This window comes from Hakea prostrata, chromosome 11, assembly GCF_041222555.1.
Source record: "Hakea prostrata isolate BN-2017 chromosome 11, UWA_Hpros_2, whole genome shotgun sequence".
Lineage (NCBI taxonomy): Eukaryota > Viridiplantae > Streptophyta > Magnoliopsida > Proteales > Proteaceae > Hakea > Hakea prostrata.
In genome coordinates, this window is record NC_142610.1 from 17,653,809 (window position 1) to 17,677,359 (window position 23,551).

General features: G+C 39.5%; 1 protein-coding gene across 2 annotated transcripts in view; it reads right to left on the reverse strand.

The window, feature by feature from the left end:
* The window catches only part of LOC149000486 (ALBINO3-like protein 2, chloroplastic), a 59,788-nt gene that overhangs the window by 14,873 nt on the left and 21,364 nt on the right, over positions 1–23,551 (reverse strand). For both annotated transcript variants that reach the window (XM_089139704.1, XM_089139703.1), the window contains one exon: positions 19,666–19,767. In XM_089139704.1, coding sequence (XP_088995830.1) covers positions 19,666–19,767 — 102 coding nt within the window. The remainder of the gene's footprint in view (positions 1–19,665; positions 19,768–23,551) is intronic.

Sequence of the window (23,551 nt, forward strand, 5' to 3'; positions counted from 1 at the left end):
CTAAATTACAGCACAATCTTCATTAAGGTTGTCATAAAGAAATCATCAAAAATTCCAAATAAACTAACACAGTGCATTTATACCAAACAAATCTGGCAAATGATGAGTGAATTAGAGCATCACACAATTTGTATATCATGAACACCATAAAAATACAAGAGCTTGCCCTTTAACCACTTTCCATCCACATAGTTTGTCAAGAAGTGACCATAAGGTCTTAAGTAGATGTACACGATTATATTTGAATGAAACAATATGGTCCATCACAGGTTAAAGGTGCAAAACTAGGAAAAAAACATTTGAAAGGAAATCAGTTAACAAGAACACCATTAGTATGAAAGCGCAACGAATGATCACCAGCATATCTTATGCAAGCCTGGAAGCATTGTTATATTTAATTCATATTATTAGGACAATTGTTCAACAGGGCTAATAAGCCAACATACTAAACTAGATACTTGCAAATTCTTTCAATCTTTTAAAAGAATGCCATTCATTTCTACCAACACAATTTTTTTCCTTCTCACCAATGCTTTGTAGACAAACTTTTTCCCCTGTTTCTGATTACTAACTGGGTAAACTGAATGTTATCAAGATTTCAAGGTGGGAAGGAAAAACAGGGTTGAATGGGTGTTTAAAAGCAATGTGCTTACATAATCAAAGTTTAGTCGGTCATTAGCAGGAAGGGAATCACCCTGTACTCTAACTGCCAACAAAGATGTCTTTGTCTTTTAACCTTTTTTATTGGGAAAGAGGTGATATAGAGTGTTCGTTGAGTACTACTAGGAGTCCAACTCTATTAGAGTTTTTATTCATGTAATTACCCAAGTAAGGGTATTTATGTAATAGTGTTCTTTCCACTTTATTATAAATAGAGAGCTTGAGATCAAATTGATCAATACAAGCCATTCTACCAACATTGTGTTTCTCAACATGGCATCAGAGCCTAAGTTTGATTAGGGAAGAGAGAAAAAAAAAAAAAAGAGAAAAAAGCAAAAATCTCTCTCTATTGACGAAGACCAACCTTCATCTGTTTTTTTTCAAACCCATCGCAGTACTTCAAACCCATCGCAATTCTTTAATTTTTTTCAAACCCATCACAATTCTCTGATTTTTTTTTCTTCAAAAACTCATTGCAATTCTTTAGTTCCACCTTCTTTTTTTGGCAGTTCTTCAGTTCCGCCTCGAGATGATTAGGGAAGAACAATAACCAAAAAAAAAAAAGGAAAGCAGAAGAGAAGAAGCAGCCACCTTCCTCCACCGCTACACTACATTACTTTGAAAGGGTGACGACTGAAGAATTTGCAGACAATTTTTTCGACATGGCAACTACCGATGTTACTACTGCTCCCACTGGATCCGAACATTACCCCACTCTTCATCATCTTTCTGCAAGATTTGATGGAACAAATTATTTGATTTGGTCTTGATCTACTTACCTGACAATTGCCGGAAGAGGACTATTTGGACACATTACAGGCACCACTATCAAACCTACTACCACAAGTGTTTAATAGGATAAATGGATCTCAAATGACTCTTATATGTCATTCTTTTCTTCTTCTTTTTAATTATTTTAATTTTTTTTTTTTTTTTATGAATAAATAATTATATTAAAAACGACAAAACAAGAAAACAAGGCCTTTAAGAGGAAGACCGAAAAGAAGAGCTAAGACCCCAAGAGACAACAATGAATCTGTTTCTTGGGGTATCTTCAACAGGAGGGGTGGGGGAGAGCTAACAATCTAGAGGAGACATCAAAATAAATGGCATTCCAAATCATGTATAAAGAGCGAGATTTGGAAGTCCATCTCCGAAGATTGCGCTCCCACCACAAATGATGAATGGAGGCACAAAAAACTAGCTTAGCAGTCCGATCACAAATGGAAGAGCCTGAAAAGTTCCTCACAATCCAAGATCAATCACGGCAAACCCAAAGGAACGCCTCGAACGGGGCCAAATGGAGGCAAGGGCTTTTCTCCAAATGGATATGGAGAAGGGGCAAGAGAAGAAAAGGTGCTCAAGGTTTTTCGGGCCGTTCCAACAAAGAATGCGGTTGGGATTTACTGAGATGTGGCGGCTAACAAGGAAGGATTGGGTGAGAAGGCCATGGTTGAGGGCTCTCCAAAGGGTGAGGGAATGGCGCGGGATGAAACATTTGAACCAAACCAATAGGACCCAGGGAGGCTTAGGGTTATGGGCTCAAAGAAGATTCCAGGCTGAAATAATGGAGAAGGTTTTTGTGGGAAATGGGAGCCAAACTGTGAGATTATGAGGGGAACTAGTGAGAGGAGGAAGAGAATCCCAAACCTGAGTGAGAAGGGGGAAGGGGGAATGGTTTCAAGAACTATTGGAGATGAAGGTTGACAAGGGAATGTTTTTTGAGATACGGGAGACATAGACATTCGGGGCCCAAAATGTGGTTATAGAGAATGCCCAATAGGTGCCACAGATCAAGCCAGAATAAGGTGGAGGATCCATAGGAGATTGTGGTAGAAATGGCAAAAAGAGCTAGGGGACGCAGAGAGAGAAACTACCTTCAGATCCATGAGGGATTAGAGGGTAAGGGAACCGTCCAAAAGGAATTCACACAGAGCAAATAGGAATGGACCCACTTAACCCAAATGGAATAATGCTTTGAGGCAATTTTTCAAATGAGTTTGAGGAGGCAGGCAAGGTTGACATTAGAAATCCTGCGGATACCCAAGCCTCCTTCAAAACTTGGGCGACAAATAGTTGACCAACAGATAGGGTGGAGAAAGCGGGAGGCTTCCCGCCCTTTCCAAAGGAAGGCACAGAACAAGGATTCCATAGCAAGGATGGTGGATTTGGGAATGGAAAACATACCGCACCAGTAGAGATACGAAGATTGGAGGACAGAGCAAGTAAAAACAACTCTACTGAAGCTAGAGCTTCTTGTGGATTCCATGCATCCAAATATTACCCGGGATACCTATTACTTGATACTGCAGCCCAAATCTGGAAGGCTACCATTGAAACATATGGATAGTTGGGGAATGATGCACAGGCTTATGAGCTATGAAAAAAGTGTTGGATTCTATTAGGAGTCTAATAAGAGTTTGTATAGGAGTTAAATTAGAGTTTGCATTCATGTAAACTTCTATTCCTAGTAATAGTCTACTTTCCACTTAATTATAAATAGGGCTTGAGATCATGGATCAATAAGCCATTCTACCAATTTCATATTTCTCAACATGGCATCAGAGCCTCAATTCAATTAAGATTTTTTTCTTTTCTCTCTTCTTTCTTTTTTCTCTCTTTCAAACCCATCGCAGTTTTTTTTTTCTGCAACTATCGCAGAAACTCAAATTCAGAAATTTGCCGCAATTATCGATCTCCAAAACCAGAAGGAGGGAAAGGAAAGAAGAAGAGAAGAGGAACCCTGCTGATACCACCACAGCCGCTGCTATCGTCAAGAACCCTGCTGCTACCACCGCTGCTACTGGTACTGCTATCGTTGCTGCTACTGGTGCTGCTCTCATCGCTTCCGCCATTGACCAAAGAAACAAAAAAAAAAAAAAAAAAGTAAGGAGAAAGAATCGATCTGCTTCTAGCTTCCAGGGACTTACCGTCTCGAGGGAAGAACAGTTACAGAAAACAGAGGAAACCAGAAGAGAAAAAGCTGCTCCTGCTTTGCTGCACTACTACTGCTGCTTCCTGCGTCAAGAACAGATTCACAGCTGTTGGTTGCTGCTTCTTGCTTCTGCAACTGCTGCTTCCAGTTCCAAGAATATACTCGCAGCCAACACAGTTTTCCTCTGAATCACAAAATCGCAGAATACAAACAGTTCTGGCCCATCACTTGTCTGAATCGCAGCATATCGTTCGTCTAATCACACCCAAATCGCAGAATATTGATCGTAATCACAGTGAGTTTTTTCTGGTTTTTTTTCTCTTCTGAAACTCTTCGTCTCCGTCAAATTTTTTCATCTGATTCTTTCTTTCGAACCTTGAATCAAGTCCTACCTTGAATCGAATCAAGCCCCAACTTGTATCGAATCATACCTAGTTTCTTTTCTCCCTTAGCTACCGTTCTATTTGCCCAGAAAAAAGAGGAAGAAACAGAATACGATTGTTGAGGGACTTCTTTGGTAAATTTACTTTTTCCCAAGGACCAACATGCAAATTCCCATAATTTTAGGGGTTTGGTTGCAAATTTAGATAATTCCAGGGGCTTATTTGTGATTTCAAATAGTTATAGGGACCTATTTGTAATTTCAGCTTTTCTAGGGACTTGTTTGTAATTTCCAAAAAAGAAAAGAAAAGGGGGGGGTATTTATAACCTTTTTTTTAGGTGGTTTGGCTGTTACATTCTGCGACATTTCAGTTACTTTGAAGGGGTGAAGATTAAAGAACTGCAGACAATTCTTTCAACATGGCAGCCACAAATGATACTACTGCTCCCACTGGATCCGAATATTTTCCTACTCTTCATACTCTTTCGGTAAGATTTGACGACACAAATTACTTGATCTGGTCTCGATCTGCTTACCTGACTAATGCTGGAAGAGGACTAGCTGGATACATTACGGGCACCACTATCAAACCCATTACCGCAGGTGTTTTACAGGATAAATGGATATCAAACGACTCTCTTATTATGTCATTCCTTTTGAATTCCATGCATCCAAATATTGCCCGGGGTTACCTATTACTTGATATTGCAGCCCAAATCTGGAAGGCTACTATTGAAACATATGGACAGTTGGGGAATGAAGCACAGGTTTATGAGCTACGAAAGAAGCTTCATGAGACTACCCAAAAGAAACTAACTGTGGCCCACTATTATGCTGAGTTGCGATCTCTTTGGCAAGAGTTGGATCATTATGGGGATTATCGCCCCACTAATCCAGATGATGTGGCGACATATAAGAAGTACATTGATAAGATTCGAGTATATGACTTCTTGGCAAGTTTGAACGTGGAGTACGATCAGATCAGAGTGCAAGTCTTAAGTTGTTCTCCCTTTCCTACACTAGAACAATCTTATGCTCTTGTTCAGTGTGAGGAAAGTCGTCGATTAGTCATGCTTCATACTCCTATTATGGAGAAATCAACTTTACAGTCTGTTCACACTAAATCTGATCCGGCTAAGGAGATTGTCAAGTGTGTGCACTGTCACAAACCATATCATACCAAGGAAAATTCTTGGAAACTGCAGGAAAAGCCTGCTGATTTTGAGCAAAAACGAGCACAAAGAAAGGGAACACCAAAGGCTAATTTTTCTGAGACAGTTTCCACCACTCCCTCTGCAGACGTTGGTTTTTCACAGGAGGAGTTTGCTACTCTGCGACGTATTCTGCAGACTTCTACTGCCAGGACAGCCTCGACCACTGCTTCCTCTACTACCCCTACCAACTCCTACCTTGCTACTTTTGGATCTGGTCACAGGGAAGGAGATTGGTCGTGGTAAATGGACTTTATTTGCTCGAGCCGATTGGAGGATCTACTTCTGCTTTGACTACATCTTCTAATTCGGGTGATTCAGTAATATTAAACCTTCATCAGTGGCATCGTAGGCTCAATCATCCACCTTTCAAATTTTGTCATTTTCTCTAGATTTGTTTTCCTGATACTTTTATCTTACCATTACAATTTCTTCCTTTCCTTTGTTATTGTTTTCCCACATGTAAAGCTACACGTGAGGGGGAGATTGAAGATGTCTACAATTCAATGCCTTTCATGTAGACTTCCTTATGTAGAATTTGATCTTTGTTACCTTTGAAAGTTTGTCCCTTACCTTCGCAATCTTCTACTTTGGAGATTTAACATTGTTATAGAGCTATCTTTTTGACTATGCAGAACTTGATCTCTGTTAACCCTGGAGATTTGCCCCTTAACTTGACATCTTCCCTTCGGAGATCTAACCTTGCAAAAGATTTGTCGTTTGACCTTTGCAGAACTTGATCTCTATTACCTTTGGAGATTGTCACTTATCTTGACAAATTTTCCCCTACCTTTGGAGATTGTCCTTTGGCAAACTTTCCCTTTAAAGATCTAACATTGCTACAAATCAAAAGTTTCACTTTGGTTGTTTTACCCTAGCAATTGTTACCCCAAAAATATATTTTCCCTCAGATTTGCGCAGAAATTTAGTCTTCTCAACATTTGAAGATTCTACCTTTTTTCTTGGGCGTTCTTCCTTGGAGACATAAAGTTGCAGTAAAGATGAGAACAAAGCAAATGGAAGTCTATAAGGCAGACGTAATCTATAAGTTTGAAGATCAAATTGCAGATGTTTATCTGGATAGATGTTTTATACTCTTTTGGTCAAGTTGGGCATGTGTGATATCCATGCCTCAACTTGAGGGGGAGTGTTGGATTCTATTAGGAGTCTAATAAGAGTTTGTATAGGAGTTAAATTAGAGTTTGCATTCATGTAAACATCTATTCCTTGTAATAGTCTACTTTCCACTTAATTATAAATAGAGGGCTTGAGATCATAGATCAATAAGCCATTCTACCAATTTCATATTTCTCAACAAAAAGCTTCATGAGACTACGCAAAATGTCATGACCCCAGTTTTCACAGGCTTGGTGGGGCCCACATTATGGACATTGAACTAGGGCATGTGATAGTTCCTTTCTTTATCAACCTATTTATCATTACTAAAACAAAATGCTAAACTAAACATTTCAAGAACAAACAAATAACCTACTTGATAGTTTGACTCATAAACATATGTACACAATCTAAAGTCTTGTTATATTTACATTTGACCTTTCAACAGTGTCTAGTTAAGTACATACAGTCTCAGAGAAATATATATACATTCACTGTCCCGTTAAACCAACATCAGTTGCAACAAAAAGAAAAAGGTTTCTATCTTCAACTTTAAAGGTACTGTTAGGTGGCAGCACCCTAGCCCTTATCACGTATTTGAGGACCTGCCAACATTTACAATAATGAGCTTTGGGGCTCAGTAAGCAATATAGACAACCATGTAAGTAAGTAAAGCAATTCATCATGCATTAGTTATCACATCAAAGTCATATAACATTATGCATTTCAATTTTCCTTTCATTTTCCTTTTCCTTTTCCTTTTCCTTTTTCATTATTAAACCAGACCTAAGCGCTACCTGTAGAGAGAGCACCATCAGTCTAGACCACACAAGTGGCATCAGTCTCAGTCTCAGTCTTAGAGGTTCTCATCAAGAGATTCTCTTTTCAATCTTTTGGCACAAGGTCCAGGTGTTCTCTATAGGAGGCCATCATTAGTCTAGTATATCTTTCCACTTTTTAGTCTCGCTTCATGCCCTCCCATTTGGGTACATTAAGTACCAAGACTTACAGAAGCCATTAACATTTTATTCTTTTCACTTTTCAGTCTCACTTCATGCCCTCCCATTTGGGTACATTAAGTACCAGGACTTACAGAAGCCATTACATTTTATTTATTTCTTTATTCTTATTATTTCCTTTCATTTCTTTCCACTTTTTAGTCTTGCTTCATGCCCTCCCATTTGGATACACTAAGTACCAGGACTAACTGAAGCCACTTCATGCCCTCCCATTTGGGTATGTTAAGTACCAGGACTTACAGAAGCTATTAACATTTTATTATTTTTCTTTTACTCTTTTTACATTCAATTTCAGTATTGCATTACCATGTACATTTTTCATTTCAATCATCATTTAGTCTCATCTGAATAAAACTAGACACAACTCATACAATCCAATCATTTAAATATGAAAGCATGATAATTTACATTTAACATGCATAAGCATCATTTCAAAATTCATGATTAACAGTTCAAGAATACTATCAGCATTCCAATTCAAGCAGTTCAATCAAGTCATTAAGCTGTCATCCAATCCCATGCATTTTTGTTCAATACACAAAGACATATATCATGCACTTTCCATAATTTGCATAAACAAATAAATAAAATAGATTTTATGTTATCATGTGAATGTTACATGTCTACTAAAGGGAATCACCCACTTAACATACATAGGTTGGTCAATATCACTTACATGTTCCCGTTCTATGTGTGTGTTTGATACTAGCTCGGTTAAAATCCGCTCTCCCTCTTATACCCCAAACAATTAATGGCTATTTCGAATACGCAAGAACCAACGGGGATTTTTCCCTTTTTATTTTATTTTCTCTCTCTTCTCTACGTTCTCCTCTCTCTCCTCTCTTGTCTTTCTCTTCTCTCTCCACTTCTTCTCCACTCCACTCCACTCCTCCTCTCCTCTTCTGTGTGAATTCTCCAGTACACAGAAAGCAAATGTTCCCAATTAACTCTCTCTCCTCCCTCTTATATTAAACCTAATATATGCTACTAACACCTCAAGTATTCTTCATTTAAGAAGCCCCCACGTAAGTAGGAGGTGGGGGGAGAGGTGTCACCTCCTCCCTCCCTCACTCTGCTTAACTCATTACGTATATATACATATATGATATAATATATATGATTTACATTATACATAATATAATATATATGATTTACTTTATACATAATATAATATAATATATACACATATTTAATTAAATAGTAGGCTTCTTTATGGGCTCGTGGGCCCGCTCTACTATCTTAAGCAAGGCCCGTCTTAAGGTGTGAATATTAATACCTCCGGGTTCAGAAAATTATGCTGATCATTTTCTCGTTTTTAGTTTAGTCTAATTATACCGTTGTGGGACCCACAAGCGATGTTTGACCTCTACCAAAATGTCAATTGAAATCTAACCTCATTTAAGCTATTCTTTAACTACGCTTGAATATTGAAGGAACTAGAAGAGCTAGGGGTAGACCTAAGATAACCTTAGGAGAAGTGGTGAGAAAGGATATGTAGAGCTTAGGCCTTGTATCTAGCATGGCCTCGAACGGAATTGATTGGAGGGCAAGAATCCATGTAGCCGACCCCATTTAGTTGGGACAAGGCTTATTGTTGTTGTTGTTGTTGTAGTTGTTGTTTAACTACGCTCGAATCATTTAATTAAACTTTCAAACCAACCGTCAGGATCTTTTAATAATCTGAAAGACTAACACATTCACACCCAATAATAAAATAATAATATAAAAAGATGCGGGGCATCACACAAAAGGAACTGACTGTGGCCCAATATTATGTTGAGTTGTGATCTCTTTGGTAGGAGTTGGATCATTATGGGGATTATCAACCACTAACCTAGATGATGTGACTACTTATAGGAAGCACGTTGATAAGATTCGGGTCTATGACTTCTTGGCAGGTTTGAATGTGGAGTACGATCAGATTAGAGTGCAAGTAATAAGTCGTTCTCCCTTTCCTACACTATAACAGTCTTATGCCCTTGTTCAGTGTGAGGAAAGTTGTCGATTAGCCATGCTTCATGCTCCTATTGTGGAGAAATCAATCTTACAGTTTGTTAGCACTAAATTTGATTCGGCAAAGGAGATTATCAAGTGTGAGTATTGCCACAAATTATATCATACCAAGGCCAATTGTTGGAAGCTCCATGGGAAACTTGCTGATTTTGAGCAAAAAAGAGCACAAATAAGGAAAAACCGAAGGCTAATCTTTCTGAAACAGTTTCCACAACACCCCCTGCAGACATTGGTTTTTCACAGGAAGAGTTAGCTACTCTGTGATGTATTTTGCAGTCTTCTATTGCTGGTACAGCCTCTACTACTACTTCCTCCACTACTCATACCAACTTGTACCTTGCTACTTCAGGTAAAACTTTTATTGGCTACCATATTTCTTCAGTTTCTGCTCCTTGGATCATTGATACAAGAGCTACAGATCATATGACAGGTTCATCCTCCTTTTTTTTTACATTATGTTCCCACTTTCGGAAAAGATAAAGTTCGCATGGTTGATGGCTCCTATTCTTCCATTGTTGGAAAAGGGACCATTCAGCATTCTCCATCACTTTCTTTGTCTAAGTTTTACACGTTCCCTTTTTCTTTACTACTTGCTCTCCATCAATAGTTTTACACATGACTTGAATTGTAAAGTGATTTTTCCCCAACTTATTGTGTCTTCTAGGATCTGGTAATAGGGAAGGAAATTGACGTGGTAAACTAGACAATGGACTTTATTTGTTGGAGGCAATTAGAGGATCTACTTTTGCTCTGACTGCATCTCCTAATCAGGTTCATTTTGCTATATCAGACCTTCAGCAGTGGCACTGTAAGTTAGGTCACCCCCCTCTAAGAACTTTTAAGATAGTATTTCCTGATTTAGTTTCTTCTTGTAAAAATGATGAATTTTTTTGTGAAGCCCGCATTTTTGCGAAGCAGACTCGTTCTGCTTATTTACCTTCTCTTCAAAATAGAAAATCTATTCCTTTTGAACTAATTCATATTGATGTGTGGGGTCCTTGCCAACATTTGTCTATTACTGGCCATAGGTACTTTGTTATTTTTATTGATTGTCACATTCATTCTACTTGGATTTATCTTTTAAAAAAAAAAAAGGTTTTTCAAAGTTTTCGTGATTTTTATAATATGATTAAAACTCGTTTAATGCCATTGTCTAGTGATAATGGCACATAATATATTGATGGTGAATTTTAAAGATATCTCTCTGACTCTAGTATAATACACCAAACCAGTTGTGTTGATACAACTGCCTAAAATGAGGTTGCTAAAAGAAAGAATCGGGATCTTTTAGAGATAGCCCGTTCACTTATGATTGCTATGAATGTCCTTGACCAATATTGGAGTGATGCTATACTCACTACTTCTTACCTTATGAATAGGATGTCCAATAGGATACTTGATTTTAAATGTCCTAATAAGCTTATCTAGGGAACCACTTCTTTTGTTATTCCACCAAAGGTTTTTGGATGTGTATGATATGCTAGAATCACAGCCCATCAAAGTAAGTTAGCTTCCCGCAGCCTACGCTGCATTTTTCTAGGGTATTCTACTACTCAGAAAGGGTACAAATGTTATCATCCTCCTTCCAGGAAAACCATTGTCTTCCATGGATGTAATTTTTAATGAGTCTTGCGCTTACTATACACCTCTCCAGGGAGAGAGTCCTAAAGGAGAGGTGCTTTTTCCAACTCTAGACCTTTCTATCACGCCACCACAACACAACTTAGGAGTTCAAGAAGTGGTTCTTGACCAGGGGGAAACTTCAGCCAGTATACCTGAGGACTCTAATTCTCCCCCTCTGTTTTCTGAACCATGTGAAGAACCTGGTTCAGGGGGAGACCATTCCTATGAGGCACACTATTAAGGTCTTTCAAAACAAGATTGACCAGAATAAGGAAATGCACACTTATCAGAGGAAGAATTACAATCGGTTAAAGCAGGTGGAGAAAGGTGACACGTTACCACTTCAGTCTCCTGCTCCAAAATCAGATTCTACTGTTCCCCTTGAGGTATCTTCTTCGATCTTCTTCTTGTTGTTAGAAAAGGAGTCAGATCTTGTACTTAGCATTCCATAGCTAAATATGTTTCTTATGACTCTTTGTTTGACTCTTACCGTGTTTTCATATCCCTCTCTATCATCTATATCTGTTTGTAAAAGTTGGCAGGAAGCCTATGCTATTAAGAAATGGAAGGCAGCTACGGTAGAGGAAATGCAGCCAATGAAGAAAAATGATACTTGGGAGCTGGTTACCCTTCCTCCAAGAAAAAAACCCATGGGTTGCAAATTGGTGTTTGTGGTTAAACAAAATATGGATAGATTAGTCAACAAGTTGAAGGTTAGACTAGTTGCAAAGGGGTTTACCCAGTCCTATGGGATTGATTATCGAGAGACTTTTGCCCCTGTAGCAAAACTAAATATTGTCAGAGTTTTGTTGTTTGTAACTGTGAACAAAGACTGGAACTTGCACCAACCAGGCGTAAAGAATGCCTTCTTACATGGGGAGTTAGAGGAAGAAGTTTATCGAAATCCCACATGGTTTCTCCGATGAAAATACTGCAGGGAAAATTTGTTGGTTGAAAAGGTCAATTTATGGGTTAAAACAATCTCTCTAGATGCTGGTTTGGACGCCTCCTGAAGGCAATGACTTCTATTGGGTACAAGAAAAGCAATGTTGATCATACACTATTTGTCAAGAAGTCAAGTACTAAAATCACACTTCTCATTGTTTATGTAGACGATATTCTCATCACAGGTAATGATGGTGAAGAAATTTAAAGTTTAAAGGACTTTCTTGGCAGAGAGTTTGAGATTAAAGATCTAGGGAAGTTACACTACTTAAGGATTGAGGTGGCTCGATCAAAGAAGGGTGTATTCATATCCCGAAGAAAGTATGTCCTAGATTTATTATCAAAAGTAGGAATGTTGGGGGTGTAAAATAGTTGATACCCCTATTGAAGCCAGAGTTAAACTTAAGGAAAAAGAGGAAGAACCAGTGGACAAAGGAAGATACCAAAGGCTGGTAGGAAAGCTTATTTACTTGTCCCACACTTGGCAGACATCATTTATGTCATGGGGATAGAAAACCAGTTCATTCATGATCCATATTTAGCTCATATGAAGGTTGTTACCAGAATACTGCAATATTTGAAGGGAACTCTTAGAAAATGAATATTTTTTTGTCACCCAATGATAATCTAAGAGTATAAGCAAATATTGATGCAGACTGGGCTGGATCTCCTGACAGGAAGTCAATTTCAGGTTACTGTACCTTTGTTGGAGGAAATCTAGTTACTTGGAAAAGTAAAAAACATAATGTGATAGCTTTATCCAGTATTGAAGCAGAATATAGAGATATGGTTCATGAAGTTTGTGAGCTACTATGGTTGAAAGGCTTGCTATAAGATATTGGAGTCCAAGTTCCAAACCCTATGATTTTAAATTGTGACAACAAGACTGCCATTAGTATTACCAATAATCCTGTACAACATGATCGAACTAAGAACATTGAAATTGACAGGTTTTTTGTCAAAGAAAAGCTGGAACAAGCGCCCATCTATATAATGCCTTTTGTGAGGTCTAGGGACCAATTGGTAGATATTTTCACTAAAGGTTTGAAAGAAGGAGATTTTCTTCCTATTGTAGGCAAGTTGGGCATGACTAACATCTATGCCTTAACTTGAGGGGGAGTATTGGTTGAGTACTACTAGGAGTCCAACTCTATTAGAGTTTTTATTTATATAATTTTCTATTTTCTTGTTACCCAAGTAAGGGTATTTATGTAATATTGTTCTTTCCACTTTATTATAAATAGAGGGTTTGATATCACATTGATCAATACAAGCCATTCTACCAACATTATGTTTCTCAACAAAGGATGATGTTTCCCAAAGAATTAAAATAGGGAGGAAGAAGTGGAGAGGTGAGTCCGGGGTTTTGTGTGATTGGTGTATTTCATTAAAGCTTAAAGGAAAATTTTATAGGACCGTTGTTCGACCATCTATGATATACGGTGCAGAGTCTTGGGCTGTTAAAAAGAATCATGTAGAAAAACTCAGTGTAGAAAAAATGAGGATGCTAAGATGGATGAGTGACAAAACTAAGAAGGATAAGATAAGGAATGATCATATTAGAGTTGGTTTGGCAATTGCTCTCATAAGTGATAAAGCTTAGAGAAAGTCATTTGAGATGGCACAACCACATTCAACGGAGACCTATAAATGCCCCTATATGGAGAAGTGATATAAAAATTCAGAATGAAGGGACTAAAAGAGCTAGGGGTAGACCAAAGATAACCTTAAGATAAGTGGTGAGAAAGGATATTCATAGCTTATGCCCTGTATCTAGTATGGCCTCAAACAAAACTAATTAGAAGGCAAGGATCCATGTAGCTGACCCCATTTAGTTGGGACAAGGCTTATTGTTGTTGTCATTATTATTGGGAAAGGGGGGGGTTTGGGAGATGTTCCATAAAGTTATGGATAATGTTTTTCTGCATGCATCTGACACATGTTCGCTAGTTTATCAACTACATGTTCATAGCATGTCAAAAGAACTTGAGCTACTATAAATGGAATATTTTGTCTTGAGCTCAGTAGAATATTGTATGGAAGCTTCATCAAAGAAAACTAGACATCTCTTGGATATTATGCATCATTACAACACAAAGTACATGTCTTAGCAGTCTGCTTCCTATGTTATTTTATTTAATAAAAGGAACCAATGATCAACAGCAGTAGCTTGCAGAGGAAAACATTAGTTGAACTACAAGGGAACTATATTGTAAAACTCGTGCCCAGGTTGATCCAATTATATATTTTATTGGACTTGCATAATTTAAGAGGTAGACCAATGGTTTGCAATTAAATTAATTAAATGGAGGTTAATGGTACAAAACCATCTATGTGCAAATAAAACAGTTTTTTAGTATACAAGTTAATTTTTTAAGATCCAATTTGGAAAATGATTAGTGACCGTGAAAGAAGTCAAGTGGTCGAGATGGAACCATGATTGTCACAGCGACAAGGTGAAGCAAGGCGATAAAGGGCAACGAAAACCAAGGCGACGCTAGGTCGCCTAGACCCAAAAATGAACCTAGGCACCTAGGCCAACGATTTGACAACCTGGATGGAATAGGAGTTAGTTAGAGACAAAATAGTGCTAGAGTTGAAATAGGAAATAGAAGAAGGGGGGAAAGTAAAGAGAACATAAGAGGGGGAAAGATGGAGACCTGAGAAGGCTTTTGAAAAGAAAGAGGAAAAAAATGTGGCAAGCACTATAAAGAGGGTGGGGGAGAGGGGGACAACACGACAACCCCATAACCCATAATTTCTTTGGGGGGGGGGGTTGAGGGGCCAAGAGAAAGGGGAAGAATGTAGAGGAATCATCCCACCATCTTTCTAGGTAATTTTATGCTTCTCCTCTTGATTAACTTTGAATCAAATCATGAACAAAGTAGCTTTTGATTGTAAGAATAAATCTATGATGAATTTTATTATTTCAGACATTGTGTTAGGACCGAAGAGGCACTAACAAGGTGGAATAACCAGAAGAAAAAAGGGACTTGAATAAAAGTTGAATAAGAAACAATACACACCAGCGAGGTGATTCCACGGCACCCAAGAGCAATGGCTCTCACATAAACTCTCTCATCTCAAAACATGTCTCTTCTAATCTTCCTTCCCCCTATTTATAGCAATTACGTCCTACGATTAATTCGAACATCCCAACTCGAATAGGACTCTTCAAAAGTAACCTGAATTCGAATAGGACTCTTCAAAAGTAACTTGAATGTAATATGACTCTTCAATCTAATCCTAAAAAGTAACCTGAATACAATAGGACTCTTCAAATCAGCCAATCGTTTCCTTCCCTAGAATTTAGGGATTTACTTTCCCTGCCGAGTGTAGACTTGTGTTACTAGGGACCTATCACATTGATTCATCACGATGAACTAATAGTGGCATTTATTATGGGTTGACTTCTAAATTAGTTAGGTCATGGTTCCTTATTTCCAACCCATGACATTAATTGAGAATTTTGAAGGAGACCATGGGCAACCCATGAGATGAGGGGATTTTGCTTTTTATATTTAAAAAATTAAAAGAAACCACTGGCTAAACCCCAGAGAGGTCTAGGATGATCCCTTTAAAATTTTCAATCGTAGTAAAATAGAGGCGATCAAGGAAGATATAGTAGGCTATCTTTCCATCCCTTCATATTATCACTCTTGAGTGAGGGTTGACATAAGAAAGTAATGTTAGAATTTCATTCCCTATCCGCTGTGGATTGATTCTGCACAAGAGAACAAGTAACCTCCTAGTAAATATAATAATTTGACTTGAAACTTTATGCATAAACGGCGGACTTATAAATGAATGTCTGCACCAAATCTGAGTAAATTCTAACTCGTTTGATAGGGTAATAAAATACCACAAGACTAACAAGCTTTCAGGATATGAACCATATTGAGTCTATATTACATCATAAATATTTCAAAATTTTTAAAAATCTGGAAATATAGGTTCTGAAATCATCTCACCACCAGATAAAAAATGAGATGATTTGAACACTTATATTTAGGGGATTTACTACTCAACCTAGAAGCCATTTGAAATTGACCAAAAAAAAGAAGCCATTCGAGAGTTCAAGAATTTCATAGATGTTAGTTTTAGAAGTCTAGATCAATTGCAACCAAATTTGGATCAAATTGAGTTTGGGATCTATTTGTTCCACATTTTACAGCTTCATTGTGTAGAATCGGATGACATCTATGTATAAACTTGTGAAATACAATTCTATCCTAAGTGTGGGGATCAGGTATCATGCTTTTTGGGGTTTTTTTCCTTGGGTCTTAAGGGTACTTTTGGAGTGACTCTGATGTCTCATTAGGTTTAGAGACTCTTGCTTGTGAGGTCATACTGGATGCTTGATTCTTAATGCACATCAATCATCATTCAGGTAAGTGACATTAATTTTGTTTTGTGGATTTTTACTGTATTTTACATTATCATGCATTATGACTGTTTCTTTTAGTGACCATCTTGCATTGAGACCGAGAATTGTGATTGATTGTGTAATTGTTGATAGTAGTGATGCGGATAAGATGTATGTGATACGTGATATAAGCTGTGACAATAGTTGGATGGGTTTATTATAATTTTATGCTTCGCTTATTTTAAGAGTGCATCTGGCATGGGACACAAGCATAAATGCAATGAGTCATAACATCAGATAAGAGTTGTGTGCATTTGATTGAGTGAATTACCTGATACTATGACCCCTTGCCAACAGATAATTATGATGTAAACCCAAAATCTAGGGTTTAGTAATTGATGTATGCCGCAAATCCAGGGTCTATCTTGAAGATGTTATGCAGTGGAACCAGCAGAAATTCCAGGGTAATAACACCCTGCAGCTGTAAGATAAGGGCTGAAGCCTGAAGGTGGCTCTAGCATTGGGAATGGAGTAAGATTAGGTTCAATTATGGCTGGGAACTATGGTTGATTGAATTTCAATCCTGAACCTTGCAGTAATTTTAAATTCAGAATTGCATCTTCAAGTTTAGGGTTTTGAAATTTAGGGCCTAATAATAATTAGGGTTCTAGGGGCCAGGGGGTGGCTAGGGCTAAGGTCGAAGATAGAGGATTGGTTGGGGATGACGAATCTAAAAGGAAATAGGATTTGGGTAAAGGGTTTCAAACATCTAAGTAAAAGAAGGGTAGGGTTTCTTGGGTTTTTGGGAATTTAGGGCAGCAAAGGACTTGGGTTTAGACTTGGTTTGGTTGGTCAGATAAGGCTGAAATTAAGAGGGAAGGTCACTAGGTTGGGGGGAGGTTCCTAAAGTTTGGGAAGGATCAAACTATTAGATTGCCGTAGATCAGACCTTGACATTTAGGCCTTTAAGGAAGTGCACAAATTCCAGAAAACTCCAGGAAAATAGTAAAGATGTGATATGGGGATTAGCATTTTGGATTTAGGGTTTTGGGGCATGAATAAGGCTGATTCTAGGGTTCACGTGTCAAGGAAAGGGAAGAGGTGAAGATTTGCTAAAAGAATGGGGTTGTGGGGAGGGGTAACCTAGGGTTTGGGATTTGGGGAAAACTATGGCTGCTGCAAGTTAGGGTGGGGGAGAAAGAGGGCTGCAATGGATAGGGGATTGGGGATTACGAGAACTAGGGTTTGGGGATGGGGAGGGGTTGCTGCAAGCTAGGGGGAAGAGGAAAGATGAAGGCTGCGATGGAGAAAGAAGAAGAACAAAGGTAGGGGCAAGGGGTGGACGCTTGTCTACTTACTTGTAGAAGAAAGGGAACTTGAATAACTGCAACAAATCCAGCAAACACAACAGCTACAGGCTTCCCTCCTTGGAAACCATGCAACTCCTTCAATCTCAATTTTATTAATCAATCATAAACTGTCTTCTTTACAAGCAAAGAGCTATATTTGTAACCTTACATGAAGGATTCATACTAGGACTGAATATTAGAAAACAAATCAATGACTGAATGTTAGAAAACAAATCAATCTAGGACTTCTACTTGGACTCAAATTGGAAGGCAAGATAAACAAGGATTTTTAACTAAACAAAAGTGAAAAGACATAAGGACTTCTAATTTAAGAAGGAATCCCCTTTAGGATAGACTCCAACTTAGAAACCCAAACAAAGTGGGACTTCTCCTTTACTTGGGACTCCCAATCTACTTAAGGACTCTCACATATCTCACCCTAGATGATTCAATTACAAAACAAGAGGACTAGTCTCCTTGTAGAAATTGGAATACAACTAAGGGAATCCCTCTCTAATTGGCACCCCTAACTTGACTGGGATTCTTCAATAATTTGACCAAACCAAAACCAAACTTCAAAACAAAAGTAGAACTAGTTTCCCAATAGAATTTGGGCCACTACTAGAGGAATCCCTCTCTAATTAGGACTCTTTCATAACTTAAAAGGACTCAAATAACAAAATAAAGATTGACTTGAACTCCAAACAAGATTCTGATTATGGCTAGATCAAATTGGGTTAGGCTAGGGGCACCCAAAATGACAAAATGCCCCTATGCTAGCAGATTTTGCGGATTGCTAGGATGGCTGCATGATACTGGCAACCTACCTAGGCCTCTTTGGGTGGTCCTGGATTGTTCACGTAAGTTCGGACTACCTGCTTTGGAGTATGATGTTAAGATCCATCAAGAACAAATGGTGCTTGCCAATGACTGAACCTCAGCTAAAGAGCGATAAAACAGAGTTATAACAAGGATTGTCGGGTCTGGACCCAGATTGCTCCCAAGACAGCTAGCATTTGACCTGCAAGTATTCATTCTAGAAGAGGTACTAAGAACATAATTATATGTCACAAGTAGTACCATACCAGCATTGACTTGATGATAATCTGTTAGATATATAGTTTATTTTTCAAATATTCTGGAATTTATACATATTCATGAACCATAAGGCTTAGTATAATTGCTGGCTTACATATTTATTCTGTTTGATGGTTTATTGTTGCATTAGAGGAGTTAGAAAATGCATTGTACTTGCATCTTCCCTCACAAAGCTTGTGTAGAAAATCATACCCAAGAATGCTTCTTTTTAGATTGTTTTACAGGTGATACTTCAGCTCTATAAGAGTATGCTTGGAGCTTGGTCGGCTCAGGAGCCGACACAAAGGATGTAGAACATGCATGTGCTAATTGTGCTTCTATGGAAATAGATCTCCACCTTACATGATGTTAGACACTACGGATGATATTCTCTTTTTTGGTTCCAACACCATGTACAGCATTTCGGATGTATAAGCTAATATATATAACACTCTGATATTTAGCTTGTGAGAACCTCAATCACTTTAATTAATATAAATTTTTATTATTCCGCTACTAATGAGTTTTGATTCTCCTTATGTCATTGATATCGATATCTATGGTGTGGATGTGAGATGTATTCCATAATCTTGGATTGTGTGATATGCTAGTGTAGCATACCAGTCGCACCTTGAATCTGCTAATTCGGGTGGGGTGTGACATATACAGGGGGGACACCCTTATAATTAGGAGTCTTGGACATTCTGAGTTTTGATCACCCAACTCTGAACTATACATTGCAGAAGAATCTGAAATACAGGTTCCCAGAGACAGTATTATAAACAATTATATGTATAGAATGTGTCGCATCATGTACATTTTAACCTGGCACAAAGTATATCAGATTCACAAATCTGAAATCCATATGGGGTATCAGTAGGAAAGAATTGGTACTTGAAACTTTTAATGACAACAACTCAGCCTCACCCCAACGCACTTGAAACTCAATACTTAAATAAACTTAAATACCTGAACATTGGTGAAATGCAAACCAGCAATCAGTATTGGAAAAATAGGGCCCAAAAGACCATGTGGTTGTTCAGTCAAATTCTGGAACCATAATATGCCACCCTGTAAAGCATTTAAGAGGAAATTCTTACATCGACGAAATCATCCTAGAAAGATTAACTATTCTTAAAATTTTGAAATTTAAATAAAAGTTTCAATAGTTCAGTCAAACAATAAATTCTGTTATTCATCCAAAAAAATTAGAATTCATTCAAAAAACAGTATATTCTGTTCAGCATTACCCACTGACATCAGAATGTCAACATACGCTAAGAACGATGTTCAGAAGTCACAAAATACTGAGGAAAAATCCACAGCTAATGGAAGGGTGATAATAGGACAATTGTCCAAAAGTGATGCATGCTTGCAAGGTCGCCCACTAAGGCAGGATAGCAATCAGAATAGAACACATGCCTGGTACAATGTAGGCATATATTACCAAAGGATCAAGTCGCTGAAATGGCACACATCTTATAAACAACAAATAAGTCACAGCCATCATAAACCTGAAACTATGTGAGGATTTGGATGAATTTTCCATTGCAAACAGTGGGTGACACCATCACCACCAACACAATAAGCCTGTCCCAACAATGGGGTGGCTCATGGCTGCCCCCAACGCGGAGGCCAGCTAGAACAAGGCCAAGCATACATATCCTTCCACCACTCTCCAAGGTTATCTAGGCACCCGGCTCTTTTAGTTCCTCAATATGGATTATACACCCCGCGGGCATTATAGGTCTCCGTGACGGGCCAGCCACCCAAATAACTCTCAGCTTATCACATGGGAGCAACTCCCAAACCAACCATATGATCATTTCTTATCTTATCCACCAGTTTTGCCACCATCCACTAGCACTTTCGCGGTTTACATAGATTCTTAACGCCCCCGCAGACACAAGCGGGAACAACGGTCCTATAAAATTTTCCTAGCTTCGGAATACGCCGACACAAAGACCGGACGCACCTCTCCACTCATCCACCCTATTTTTTTTTTTTTGGATGAATAAATAATTAAATTACCAAAAGCCAAGGAAATACAAAGAAACAATGAAAGGGGGCGAGAGAAGGAGAGACCCAGACAACAAAAGCCTATTTCTTGGAGAATCTACAATGGGGGAGGGGGAAGCAAATACAAAAAAATCAAGGAGGGGCAAGAGGGAGGCCCAGCAACAATTAGCCTATTTTGGAGAACGGGGGGGGGGGGAGCGCTCGAAAACACAAGTAGATGGCATTCCAAATCATATCAATTGACGGGATTTGGAGGACCATCCGATGATGCTCCCACCAAAGATGGTGAATAGTGGGGAAAGACAAGCTTACCACAGGCACGGAAGCGGCAAGATTCTCAAGATCGCCATTCATGTGCAAACCAAAAGACGCGGGCAGGCCAAATGGTGGAAGGGCGCGAGCCAAACGGAGCGGGAATGAGGGCAAGAAAATAGGTGGTTAATATCCCGAACTAGAGATGGACTTGGGGGCGGAATGTGACGGCAAGGAAAAGCTTGGGAGGCGGGGAAGGCTAAGGGTTCTCCAAAGGTAAGGGCATGGCGAGGGGGCCGAACCAAACAGAGGGGCCAGGGGGAGGGGAAGGGGTTCCGGGAGGTTCCAAGCCGTGTAGTAGAAAGGGGGAGAGTGGGGGTGCAGCCAAACAATGCGGCATCGGGGAGGGGGTAAGGGGGGAGGGGCTCCAAACCCGTGTGAGCCGGGGGGGGGTGGGGGGAGGGAGACCAGAACCAAAAGAGATGAATGAGGAGAGGGGGGCGGTTTTGGGATACGAGTGTTATAACGGTATGGGGCCAAGAATAGAGAACAAGATACCCACGGATGCCGGGGTCTAGCCAAAAGAAGTGGAATGACCGGAGGAAACACTAACGAGAGATGGCGGGGAGGGCCCGATCACGAAGAGTCGGGAGATTCCTCGGATCCGGGAGGGGTTGGAGGGGATCGCAACAATCCAAATCGAGTCATTCTTGAGGAGATAGGCATATACCCCAGAAACCCAAATGGAATCATGTCTGGAGGCAATCTTCCATATGAGTTTTATGAGGCAAGCCATATTCATATCACGGATACGGCGGATTCCTAGACCACCCTCAGATTTGGGACGACAAATGGCTTTCCAGCTAATAGGATGAAGGAAGCGGGAGGATTCCTGACCTTTCCAAAGGAAAGCACATAAAAGGGACTCAAGAGAATGGATGATAGATTTAGGAAGGGAAAAATACCACACCGGAGAGATAGGAGGATTGAAGGACAAAGTGGATAAGCACCATTCTCCCCGAAAGGAGAGAAGCTTACTCTTCCAGAGTTGAAGCTTCTTTCGAATATGATCAAGCATGGGGGAGCAATGGTGGCGAGTGAGCCTACCAGGGATGAGGGGAAGACCAAGATAGGTCACAGGAAAGGAGCCAGGGGAGAAATCAGAGAGAGTCAGGAGGGCGGCCCTAGAGGAATCAGAGATACCAGAGAGAAAGATGGTGGATTTCTCAAAGTTGACTTTAAGGCCAGAAAGGGCTTCGAAATGGGAGAGAGTTTCAAGGATAGAGGAAATGGAGGAGTGGTCACCCGAGAAGATCATAAGGTCATCAGAAAGGCAAGGTGGGTGAGCTTAAGAGAACGACATTTGGGAATGGGGGAAATGAGCATCTGATCAGTTTTGGATTGGATAAGTCGGGATAGCACTTCCAATGCTAAAGTGAAGAGATAAGGGGAAAGAGGGCATCCTTGACGAATAACAATACGCGAGGAGAAGAAGCCAGCAGGGGATCCATTGGTGATGACCGAGAAATGAGGAGTGGAGATGCAAGTCTCGACCCAATGGACAAAGGTGGGGGGAAAGCCCATCGCTGAGAGAACTTCACTGATAAAATCCCAACAAATAGAGTCAAAGGCTTTATGAAGATCAACCTTCATGAGAGCAGCCGGGGAATGGTTAGCTCTATCAAAACCTCGGAGAATTTTAGCACAAAGGAGAATATTATCAGAGATGCTCCGACCGGCGATGAATGCGGACTGATTGGGGCTGACAAGAGAGGGGATAACCAATTTAAGACGATTGGCCAGGATTTTGGAGATGAATTTGTAGATGAGATTGCAGAGCGAAATGGGACGAAAATCAAAGAGAGAAGAGGCATCGGGCTTCTTGGAAAAGAAAGGGAGAGAGGAAAGAAGAGAAAAGAAAAAGGAAAGGAAAGATAAGGAAAAAGAGAAAGGGGGGGAGGAGGTTAGAGAAGAGGAGAGACAGGAGAGGCACCACCGATAGGAGGCGGGAAGGAGAGAGAGGAAGAAAGGGAAAGTAAGAAAGAGAAGAAGAAGGCAAACAGAGAGGCAAAAGGAGAAAGGAGGGGGAGAAGAGGCCAAAAGAAAGTAGAAAAACAAAGAGAGAGTAGAAGAAGAAGGGGGAGGAGCAAAAGAGAGGAAGAGAGAAAGGAGGGGGAGAGGTGGGAGAAAAGAAGAGTAAGAAGGAAGAAGAAGGGTGGGACAAAGAGGATGAGAAGCGATATGACGGAGGACGGAGAGGAGAGGGAGAAAGAGAGACGGAAGAGAGAGAAAAGGGAGGAAAGGAAAAGGAGGAAGGGAGATAAAGAAAGGAAAGAGAAAGAAAAAGAAGAGAGAGGGGAGGGGAAAAGAAGAAGAAAATAGAAGGAAAAGGAGCAAGGAAAAGAGATAGAATGGAGGTCATCAAAGAGGAGTAAGATGAAAAAGAAAGAGAGATGAGGAGGGAAAGGAGAGGATAAGGAAAAGAAGAGTTGAGAGGAGAAGAGAAGGTGGGAAGGGACAAAGAAAAAAAAGGGGAAGAGATAAGTGGAAAGAAAGACCAAAAGGGGCAATGGAGATGAAGAGG